Source organism: Pogona vitticeps, chromosome 4, assembly GCF_051106095.1.
Source record: "Pogona vitticeps strain Pit_001003342236 chromosome 4, PviZW2.1, whole genome shotgun sequence".
In the NCBI taxonomy this organism is placed as follows: domain Eukaryota; kingdom Metazoa; phylum Chordata; class Lepidosauria; order Squamata; family Agamidae; genus Pogona; species Pogona vitticeps.
In genome coordinates, this window is record NC_135786.1 from 210,145,772 (window position 1) to 210,158,131 (window position 12,360).

At 42.7% G+C, this 12,360-nt stretch overlaps 1 protein-coding gene across 1 annotated transcript in view; it reads left to right on the top strand.

Moving 5' to 3' along the window:
- The first annotated feature begins 850 nt into the window (after positions 1–850).
- The window catches only part of RIPK2 (receptor interacting serine/threonine kinase 2), a 38,783-nt gene continuing 27,273 nt past the window's right edge, over positions 851–12,360 (top strand). Inside the window, exon 1 of the mRNA XM_020813813.3 lies at positions 851–1,203. Within this exon, the coding sequence (XP_020669472.3) occupies positions 998–1,203 (206 nt within the window). The 5' untranslated portion in view covers positions 851–997. The remainder of the gene's footprint in view (positions 1,204–12,360) is intronic.

Below are 12,360 nucleotides of genomic sequence, written 5' to 3' on the forward strand. Positions count from 1 at the left end.
ACCTATTCCCACAGAGCCCGGGAGTTTTTGCTTCCTCACAGGACGAGCCAGACTTTCCGGACGGCGCAGCGGCTGCTTTCCCGAAAGCAGGAGGAGGCGGTGTCTCCTCTGGAGCTGAGCCACCATCGCAACCTCCCCCTCCTCCTCTCCTCTGGGTGCCGGCTGGACGGGGAGAGGGTGGAGAGGTGGTGGTTGTTCCCCCACCGCAAGGCGGGGCAGCCGTCGAAGGCTCTTCTTCCTTCACTCGCCGCCTCAGTCGCCATTGGCGCGCGGATCGCCCGTCGCTTGGCTTCTGGTTTTCTGCCTGCGTGTGTGGTTTGATGCAAAATAATAATACTCCTGGTATTTCTCTGCCCTACAACGGATCGCCTGGGTTGCAAACTGGGAAACGGCCACTCTTTTTTCTCCTTCGAAGGCGGCTTGGTTCCGATGGATAGTTCTCGGGGCTGCCCGGGCGGAGGCCTGGAAGGAAGACGCGCTCCCCGCCAGACGAAACTTGCCTCGGAACCGCGGAAAGTTAGGTCTCTGTCACCGGCCGTCCTCTGAATTTTCGGCGCGCCGAGGGTGAAGAAGGCTAGCCGGAGAGACTCCGGCCGGAGGCTTCTGTGAAGCGCGGGCGGGCGCGGAGAGGGTCGCGGGGTGGCCTGAGAGAGATGAAAGCTCTGGGTGTCGGCCAGCGGAGTCGGGCCCGGTAGGAGAAGGCCAAGCGAGAGGGGCGCGAGCTGTAAAGTTAGGGGAGGCAGAAACTGGGCGAGACAAAGGCCACTTGGAGGGCAGGAGGTGATGCAGAGGGAGAAGCGGGAGCGCGGCTGAGGAAAACTGGTGGGGGCCGGCTGGGGAGGCCTCCGCCTGTCTGCTCCAAAACACTAGGGGTGGAGGCTGAGGTGGCGTCAAAGTGTGCACCCCTTGGGTGACGCGGAGGGAGGGCCTCCTGGACGTCTCCCGTGGCGACCGAGGACACTCGACTAACCCTAGGCTGGAGAAGCGCCCCGGCTTGATGGCTGCTGACCCCGGCATGAGGGGCACCGGCGGCCGCTCCAGCCCCAGCAACATCAGCTACACGCTCCCCACCATCTCCTCCAACAAGCTTCCGGACCTGCGCTTCATTAGCCGGGGAGCCTATGGCACCGTCTCCTCCGCGCGGCACGCGGACTGGCGCGTCCCCGTGGCCGTCAAGTGCCTGCAGGGGCCTCTGCTAGACAGGTAACGACGCTTCGGGTTGTGTGGCAGGTTCGGGGTGGGTGGGGGAGAGAGTTTCCCGCTTCTCTCTGCATCCCCCTCCCAACCGAAACTTCATCCAGTCGTATCCCGCCAGTCCTCCGAGGGGGCAAAATAAAGTGTTCTGGTCCGCTTAGCCAAGAGACCGACCGTGGGGGGGTGTAGTGGCTACTGTGTTAGGCGGAGGATCTGGATTCAACCCCCCACCCTCCATGCCTCTATGAAACTGATCGTGTCATCTTGTCACACCTTCCAGAGCTTGCTTTGTGAGAATAAAATGGGAGGGGCTGGACGAGAAGTACTGGCTTCAGCGTCTGAGAGGAAAAGTGCAATACTATACTGTATAAGTAAATATAACGAAATAAAAACATTAGGTTCAGAACAGTCCTGTGAACGAGTGGATTCACGGGATTTGAATCCAGGATACTCAGGAGGAAAATATTATGATTTACTGTTTCTGTGCTAAGACCGCCTTTCCTCTGTCCTTGTTGCAGCCGCTCCCAATCACGCATCACCCTTGTGTCTTGTGCTGCATTGTCCATTGGCCCCAGTTAAGATAGGTGTCGACGTGGCTGGTGATGATGGTCATTGTAGCCATTGTAACATATGGAGGAGACCTGCTTGAGGCAGGCTGCAAGACCCGTTCACTCCCTGGTTTGTTCCTGGGGAGAAAGGAGGAAGAAGCACGTCCCCCTTTTTTCCAGGGCAAGCCCAATGAATATTAGATTTGCCTAGCAGTGCAACCTGGATTGCAAGGATTGTTTTTGCTCTCACCCTTGTAGGTACTTGGTTTATGATGGCTTGAGTTTCAATTCTGCATTTAGAGATTGTTTTCCAAAGATTTTCTTTTCCTTCTCATCCTTTCTCACAAGAGCTTTAGGCAGCTGGGGAGAATTTTAATTTTAATTGCGCAAGATGCAAAGCATATCTGTCAAAGTTTATTTGCTTTTCAGTAGGTTCTATTCTTGTTAATGTGAATTTATATATGACTGAACCTTAGGAGCATGGCCTTTGGAAATCAGGGGTACTTACATTTGGATACATTTGTGTTACATTGGTTTTTACTCCTTCCCAGCTATAAATCATACGCTTTGTAGGAGCCTAGTTCTGAGTAGCCATGTAGAAGATGGGATTATAAGGTTACTGTAGTGTATGTGCTGTTCTGAGAGCCTAACAATACAATCATGTATGTGTCTGCTCAGATAAAAGTTCTAATTAAACTCAGTGGATTTATTCCTAGAGAAGTTAGTATAGCCTTGCAAAATGAGTTCGGTATTATAGTCATGCATTTTTATCCTGCAGTTTGTTGAGGATTACATACACCTTAGTTATTCATTGTTTAATTGGCAGGAAACTCGCCATGCTCTCTCTGTTTACAATGTGTTGGTAAGAGACTTGATACTTTGCATTTACTGGAATTTTTCAGCAAATGTTTGATGCTTTCTGGTGATAAATGCTGTTTTATTGCTTGATAGCCTTACTCACTGAATCTTAACTGCATGGATTTATTAGTCTAGCAAGTTTTGTGGACTCCAGATTGATTAGCAATGTGGGAGAGGGAGGGAAGGAGGGACAGACAGACAGACAAGAATAAAAGCATAGTCTGGCAAATGCCAGTTAAAAAAAGCAGGGAAAGGGCATGATTCCATGTGACCCTAAAAGTAAGTGATTTTAATGTATATTTGTTGAATCTTAAAACTGTGAGAATAATTTGTGAATCAAAATCCGGGGCATTTAAGGAAAGAAAAAATAGCTCACCTTTTTGTGTGATGAAACTGCAACTGTAAAAATTTAGAGAATCTTAGCTAGACACAGTCTTTGGCACACTGAAATAGTTTCTCTGAATCAAGGCCTGTCTTTACGAGTATCATCACCATTCTTTCTCTCTCTCTACTTCCTTCTGGTTTTCTAGGAACAAAAAGCATATTTTAGAATGCTAAAAGGTAGAATGAAAAACAGAAGGCAGAAAGGAATACCCTTTAGATACAGAGTGGGCAAGGCACCAACTTCCAGATGTTCTTGGACCTCAATGTATACAGCCAGAGTAGCTTGTGGTAAAGAATGCTGGGAATTACAGTCCAACAGCATCTGGAGGGCCACATTTTATCCACCTTGGGACTAAGTCAACCTACCCCAATCTTATGCCCTCCAGAAAAGTTATGTTATAGTTCCTAGAATCTGCCCATCTGTGTATGGCTGAGGGATTCTGGGAGTTGTAGTCAGCGACCTCTGGAGAGCACCATGTTGGACAAGGCTGATCTAAACCCACAATATAATAAATGTTAACTGGTTCAATATATTTTAAAGGAACTCAGGGAAGGAGTCCAGGGAAAATCTAAATAACCCCTTTTTGATGTGATATGTAGGAGCAGAAGTCATCTTGATGAATTAGTTGTTGCAGAACCAATAAAACATGTTCAAATATAATCTGTATAAAATTTTTATTTGTATGGGTCCGCTTTGGGACTGGAACTGGAAAATGGGCACAGCATTAGTTCTTAATTTACTTTCCTAATTCATGCCTTAATCACCTTAAGTGATTCAGTTAGTGTGAATAAGTCTAGTTAGTCATGCGAGTTTCACAGTGAAATGAGTGAGAATTGCTGTTGGTACTGGTACCGAGAGTTGAGTAGTTCAGTCAAGGTAGTATCAAGTATATGTAAAGCTAAAAATCAAATGAATATTCTGAATAGTTAGATACATTGAAGTGTTTTATTGACTAAAACCCAGGAATAAGTTGCAACTAGAATGGACTCATTGAATCAGTGGGGATTTGGCGAGTCAACTTCTGTGCAAATTCCATTGATTCACCGATTTGCAACTTACTGCTGAGTAATTGTTAGGACTCTAACCTCATTAATCCACAAACGCCAATACTGAAATAAATGTGTCAATCTTAAAGGGACAACAATGCTTTCGTTTTTGTTTTATTTTGTTTTTGTTACACATATTGAAACAGACTGCATGACAACCTGTTTGAGGGGGAAAAAAGATTAAAAATATTTTAACGGAATAACTGTTATTAATTATTTAAATTTGCACATTTATAAAACTTATTTCTGAAACAAGAAATACTCGTATCCTACATGTACTCAAATGGATGCGCATCCCTATCCACCTGGACAAAAGTTTTAATCCTCTAGAGCAGTGGTCCCCAACTGTTTTGAACCACGGACTGGTTTGGGGTGACGGGGTCCATGCACATGGGTGTGCATGCGTGAAGTGTTGGCGCTTGCTAGAAGGGGGTGGGGCACTTGCACAGCATGCTCACACGCATGTGTGAAGGTGCTAGTGGGTGGGTGTCCAGGGGGGAGTGCGTGCAGGGGTGTGTGGGAGATCTGTCTCCGCAGCCTGGTCCATCCAAGGCCATAGACTGGCACAGGGCCACAGAACGGGGGTTGGGGACCCCTGCTCTACAGTAGACTGAGTCATATTTTATTGCAGTATTCACACAGAATGAAACAGTGTTGCAGAGTTTCAGTTACCTGCTATGTTCATTCGCCTCCCCCTCACTCAACAAAAAGCATCTGGAACAACAATTGTCCTAACAAATCTATTTTTTCTGTCAGTGGGAAGCGGAAGTGATGTGTTCCAGCTGTTAACTGGTTGGCTCAATACTGACAGGAGATGTGAGAAATACTGAACATATAAATCTGTGCTAATCTTCAATATATTGGAATTCCCATGGGATTACAAAGTATCTGAAGGCTGGACCTACACTTTGCCTCATTCAAGATGCATTAAAAACCTCAGTTATATACATGACCAGCTATCCCAGGTTTTCCTTTCCTTTAATCCAGATTTCCACTGCACCCTTATGTCCAAAAACCAATTTGCATTGAATAGCCTAGATAGATCAAAATAAAGCAAATTGTGCTACTTATGTATCACCCTATAGTGCTTAAAGAACTCCCTGGGTGGTTTACAATTTAATTATGCAGGCTACACATTGTCCCCACCCCCCAGTGAACTGGGTACTAAATTTACTGACCTTGGAAGGACAGAAGGCTAAATAAACCTTGAGCTGGCTACCTGAGCCCACGATTGAATTCAGGTTGTGAGCAGAGTCTTCACTGCAGTATTGCAGTTTAACCACTGTGCCACAAGGCTGCAGCTGCATGAGGGCAGGAGTACAACTCCCCAGTTTACCCTGGGCAGGGGAAGCCAGACCGTATAGTATTGAACAAGCTGCATGGTCCCAAAGCTTTCGCTCAGAAATGAATAGTTACTCATTTCTGAGTACTCTGTACCTAAAACACTATGCAAATGGCCACCATAAGAATTGACTTTTTTGCATGTAGTTAGTATTATTAGGTAGAGGAAAGCATGCCATAATTATGCCAGATTTTCACTCCACAACCAGTTTTGGGCAGGGAATAAATGCAGTTCTGGCCAGAGGTTTATAGCTCATTAAGATTCTGATTGTGTTTCTAGGAATGTTCCCAGTCACACTGATGGGTTGGCCCCCAAGAGTACAACTAGCATCTCATTATTGAGTGGTAATTTACCACAGAGTTTTACATGATTTCCCTTATGTCAAGTATAAATCAACAATAGGAGTCTGATCACTTTTGTTCAGTTTTTTAAAAAAATAGCCCTAAACTGTCTATGCAAATGTGAAGATAACGTAACTGAAAGATCGTAGGGGGAAATGATGGTGGGGTGGTATTATAGGGAGTATTAAAGCAACTGAAGTGGAAGACATGGTGAAAAATCAAAGGAGGAGAAAAACCCCAAGTGGAATGGATCTGGAAAGTTTCACATTTATCCATGTGTAAAAAGGGGTGGTGAACATTGAAAGACAACATCCATATGCATTCCCCTTACAAATTCCAAATTTGATTAGGAATACTAAATGCAGACTTAAAGAGTGTGATATACTTTAAAGTCAGGTGAGGGGGAGGATATGTCATGTGCATTGCCTGCAAAGGATAGGAGTCCAAGTAGAATTAAATGAGACATTTAACTCTAGCCCTGAACTCAATGCAAGTCTTCTATCCACATGGATGAAAGCTTAAAAAGGCATTCCATATTGTGAGAGAAAAGAGAATGCCTCTTAGTGTTGTTGTTTTTTAAAATCGGTTTTTATAAGGAATTGTAAACCTCTGATTAATTGGCAGCATTTTTTAAAGGACAGATATAAGTGTTCTGCTGATTAATCGGAACTTTATTTTTAGTAGAACTAACCTGAAAAAAGCCAGTTAATTCGTTAAAATGTTGCATGTTTCTATATACCAGTACAGTATTACACTCTATATCTTCAGCACGCCAGTTTTGCTAGAGTGCTTCTTAAATTGTTAATAAGGCAATACCATTTGCAATCTCAGCCTTGGGCCTCTGTGACTTCTAGCACACTAAGGAAGTTCAGTCTAATTCAGCTGCAGTTGTAAAACCTCTTTCTGGTGCAGAAAGAGTGAAAGTTAATATGCCTTTCGTAATTGTGTATCGGAGGGAATTCTTGTGAGTCCGGTAAGGAGGAGCAGGAGGAAAGCTAGCACCCTGGATAGGCCTCAGATGTAAGGACCACTGAGTGCACAACTTTGAGATATAACCCAGAAGAGGCTGTTTTGGGACCTGTAGTTCTCTTGGACTGTAACTCCCACAGTCTCTTGTGCTTGGCCACACTGGATGTGTTTTATGGGAACTGAAGGCAAAATAAATTGGTGACGTTTCTCATCTCTATTTTATCTAAACGTGGCCCTCTGAACTTGTTCCAGTCAGCCCACCATGTGTACAAAAGCATAACCAGTGGTAAGACATTATGGGAGCTATAGTCCAAAACATCTGGCAAGCCAGATGTTTCCTAGCCCTAAAGTATCCATAGGTCTTCTGCTGCCTCAAAAAACTCCATCCTTTCTCCTTGCTGCTCCTGGTCTCTGGAGCCCCATTCCAAAATGCCTCCATTTCCTTTCTCCAAGTTTCTTCTTAAAACTCAGCTTAGTTTTTTTGCAACCTTATGAAGCAGCCCACACTGTTTCCATACTCTTCTGTAACTGAGCATAGTTATGTTATTGAATTATTTGCATATTCTTTCCTCTCTTTGCATTTGACTCTCTTTGCCCTCCCTTCTGCAATTATTTGCAGATGTCTGTTTTGGATATAAACATTTGTCATATCCCTGTTTTGTAAAGTCCAGCATACAAAGATGACACTGTATAAAAACAATTACTGCATTGGACTGTACAGTTCTAGAATGATTGCAGGATTGGATATACTAGTAGCAGGGCTGTGGTGCATTCTATCAGCAATTTCTCTTGCTGTCTGATCAGTTGGCGATTGTCCTTGCTGCAACACAGGTCTGATGAGGAAGAGCTGTTGATATAGATCTTCAAGATTACGCTTAAGGTCTTGAGGAGATGACAAATTTCTCTGATAGCCTCTTGAGAATTTAGCTAAACTCAAATGCTAGCAAATGATGAATGAAATAAGGTGATACAGCACCCAACCCATCCACTTTATGAACACTAACCCCCAGGGCAATGGCCAAAATCAAAGAAAAGTTTTCTGCACACCTCTCAAATTGAGAATATTAAGCCAGAAGAGGATTACCTAAACCTCTGGAGAGCAAAAACAACACACCTTGCCAAATGGATGAATGCTGAAGAGTGTCTCCCACCAGGACAAGATTTTGAAGGAAGTCACTAAACAGACTGAAGCTGAGTAGGAAGATGAACGGAATAATCAAGTAGAATGGGACTACTTAAATATAGGACAATTTTTTTGAGAATATGGAGAAATTCAATCAATGCAGCATTTTTCTGCATGTGACTTATGCCCTACATTGTGTACAGAAGATCTAGTGAATGTTGAGGTAGCCTGCTTCTGGTCAAAGATAGTCTAATCATTTTAATATTTTAATTTGTTTGATTTTTTCTTTTTTATATTCATCCATAATTTTAAATTGTGCGATGCTCTCAAATGAATAAAGAAATAAAAGAACGAAATCCAGGAATGAAAGAAGATTACTCTGAATCAGGTAGTGCAGTGGTGGAGAACCTATGGTTTTCCAGATGTTGTAGGCATTGATATCCACAAGCCCCAGCCAATATGACCAGTAATGGTGGATTATGAGTGTTGTAAGCAAAAACAGCAGCAGGGTCAATGGTTCCACACTCCTGATCTACTGGCAATTACTTGTGATACAGCTGGGTGTGATGTGTATAGGCTTAGTGTTCAAGACTGGGCTCTAATTGAGACAATAACTGTGGATAATGAGGGTGACTATGATTAGGCTGACATGGATTGGGTAGCAGTTGTTTAGAACATCTGGAAGGCAACAGGTTTCTTGATATGTGCTGTCAAGCTGTCTCAGGCTCATGGCGACTCTATGAATGAGTGACCTTCAGATTATTTGGTATTTACCAGTCTTGCTCCATGCTTGTAAACTCAAGATTGTGGCTTTCTTTATGGAGTTAATCCCTCTCATATTCACTTGTCCTCTTTTCCTGCTACCCTTAACTTTTCCTAGCATTATTGTCTTTTCAGGTAGGTCTTGTCTTCTCATGCCAAAATCTCAGTTTTGTCATCTTTTCTTCTAGAGTTCAGGATTGAATTGCTTAGTGTATATACACCAGGAAATCTGTGCTGTTGTGTCCAATTCTTTTGTGTGAAGAGCCACTTTCCATATCATAAATTTCATTGTACTTTGTTTTCCTCCAACTTCACTGCTGCTTCCTCCTAATCAAACTGTACAGAGCTTAGAAAGTTGTTTTTGATAATAATTAATGTAGTGATGTTCTGTAGCCATCCACAACAAAGCAGTAATAGCGCCATCCTATACCATTCATTTATGGATGGTTTTGTCTTCATTTGTATTTAAAAAAATTCAGACGCTTTAAAAGTGCATGTATGTATGGGTACATGTACTGAAAACAGCAGTTCATATACCAGAAGTCCACAGAACCTTGCATGATAGTGAATTGCTTTGTCTCTACTATGCCCAAGCACTGTGCTGTTTTCCTGCTACAAAATTAGTATCATTTCCCTTCCAGAAACACTTCACACTCATTGTTTCAGGAAATGTATGGAGTATATCACAAATGAGAAATTTGATCTAAACCAAGCCTCTTTAACATACAACCATTCACAGTGGGTAGATAATTCACTGAGGTGACAATCATGTTGACTGTTCAGTTTAACAACACAATCACAACATCGCGAATATTTTATTTATTGGCTTGGGAGTGGAGCCAAAACCTACAGAGAGAACTGCTAATGGTTGGCAGGAAGCATCAGGAAGAGTTGAAGATGCATGTGTTAAAAGGGCAGCTTAGAAATGTTGTATTTTTGAACAGCAACTCTCAGCTCTTCCAGATAGCATGATCTGTAGCTACTGACTATTTTAAAACCTGATTGCATTTTTGCATTTATTGCAGTGTTCCTTGATTTCAAAAAGAAAGATGTGTACATGCAGTATAGAAATAGCATGAATAAAATAAATTCTACAGGTGGTAAACTGTCTAAAAGTGTCCTGATAAATTCTTAGAAAGATGATCATCTTTAGAATAATCTAGCAGGGTTTTCTGTTGAGCAATTAATCCCAAAGTTGAACTGTGAGAAGAGCTTCAGATGTTATGGAGAAGCAGAAAGGAGGCGGGGGCAATGGCATGAATGACTTGTGCATCTGCTTCTTGAAAAAAGGAACTTCAGGCATTTCCTGTACTGTAAGATGTGTGGGCATCTAATAACCTATCTCGGAGGCTGGAAATGTTTCTTTTTTGGATAATTACACCAAATGTCGACTGAGTGTTTCTGGGCATTGTGGTCTAATGAATAATATTCCCTTCCTTGCCCAGGTTCTGGCTTGTTCTCTCCACCCACCCACCCCCGGAACAAGCACCAGGTTTCATTGCAATCGAGACACATTTGCAAATGTGCATATGTTTTTCATTTAACATCCTAATGTACAAATGTTTTGCAGCTCCCAAGACTGTGCACTATGAGTTGGCAAGCACCTATTTCAAATCCTAAGCATAGGAAACTGCTTTGCAGAATAAGACCAACAATCTGTCTAGATTCAGGTTTGTCTATAGCACAGCTACCCAGGGTTTCTTTCAAGCAGTAAATTATTCCCAGCCTTACCTGGAATTGCCAGGGACTGGCATTTTGCTAGCAAAGCATGTGCACTATCTTGGAGCTGTGGTCTAGGGATGAACTCACTGTGTGGTTGTAGGCAAACTACTATTTTGTAGCCTCAGATCCCAGAGAAGAAAACGTTATGAAAACAATAGTATATGTGACACTTTTGTCATAGGAGCTGGTGAGGCAGGGGGAAGCCTACATGAAATTCTTGATACATTTGTGAAAAATGCTAATCAGCCTAAAGCAGAAAAGAGCAAAAAACTTGCTTCTTCTCCTAGCAAATCTGTTTTTTCAGTGTCAGGATGGGATCAGAACAAAAATGGACGAATGTAGTGACCAACACAAGGGAGGTATCAGCATGCTCGGGTTAATCTGATGGGATGCAGAAGAACTTTCCTAAAACCCCAAAGGAACACATGGAGTCCAAAATAATTCAAGAAGGACTAAGCATGCTCTGGAGAAGGGTGTGCCTAGCTGGAATCCTGGTCAGCAGCACTCCTGGTAGATGATGAGGGTAATCTGCCATGCTTCATTTCACTCCACTGGAGTCAGCAAAAATAATTGTGTTTTTCATGATGTTTCCATTGAAACATAAGCTTCCTTGTACTTTGAAAGTATTTGTGAAGTAGTCATTGTTTATTTATTTAGAGAGCTAGAAATATAATTGTGAGCACCACAGTTTCCCAAGCAAGCCACGAGAGTACAATGAGTGCTTTCTGTTCAGACTGTGGAGATGTTTCCTCTTGGCAGAAGTTCGAGAGGAGTCAAAGCAAAGGAAGGGATCTGTAGACAGAAAAGTATGCTTTAGTCCAGGTGAATGCTACTCATGTAAGCTTTGAAATATCATTAGTACCTGACACGTAAAAGCAATAGAAATTCAGTGGGGAAAACGTTAAGAAAAACCTCTTCAGTACTAACACATAAAGCTAGTACAGTGGATCCTCGACTTACAGACGGCTCGACTTACAGACTTTTCGAGTTACAGACTTCTCTGGCTGCAAAATTTAGATTCGACTTGCAGCCAGAGAATCAACTTACAGACCAGAAAAAAACCAAAATGGAATAAAAATAGAATAAAAACCACTGGTTATGGGATTAATCGGTTTTCAGTGCATTGTAGGTCAATGGAGATTCGACTTACAGACTTTTCGACTTGCAGCCACCATTCCAATACGGATTAATTCCTTAAGTAGAGGGTCCACTGTAGAACAGTTTCAGTGGCAGAAAGAATGAATGGGGAAGGTATTTCTGATTTCAGTTGCTTAATTTTGTGTGGAGTAACTCTCACTGCAATTAATTTTGCATGCCATGACATCACTATACCAAAAATTATTAAAAAGCTGTGACTGTTGATGTAAAGACAGATGAAATGAAGTAGAAATAGTTAATTTTCCCAATATCCATAAAGATTTTGGGGATCTGTGTGGGAAACCGACTTTTCTGTGGCTTTCAATAATGAATGGTTTACTAGATTTTCATTTGCCTCATGCTGCAATGCTGGGGTGTGGAGACAAAATTATGCAGTGTTATGTTCCTTTTCTTTTTAAAACACTGCACTTGACCCTTAGTTCTGCCCAACTTACATGTCATGCTGGCAAAAGGTGAGCATCAGAGCTAAATAGTCACTGGCTGGAGTGAGTTCTAGTTGCAAACAACTAACTGTGTGTTACAGTTAAGACCTAACCAGGTGTTTCCTTCACAGACTCACCATGCTTTGAGGAGAGAGTCTAGCCCCTCTTCTCTGGGTCACTGATTTCTTCACATGAAGAGGAGAGGTTTCTGCTCATATGTAGACTCCACATGCAAGTGAAAGTGTTTCCTCATGACAATTTTCTGGGGTTGTGACTTGTACGTAGAGCCTACACACAAGCAGGAACTTCTCCCCAGTCATGCCATGTTCTGTATGCAAAGAGTGACAATGAGGGGGAGCTAAACACTCCCCTCAAAGTGTGGTGATTTGATTACTCTAAGTAATGCTTAAACAGGGGTTCTGTCTCAGCCTAATCTACCTCACACATTGATTTATTTGTTATTTTATTTATTTGTTGCATTAATATCCCA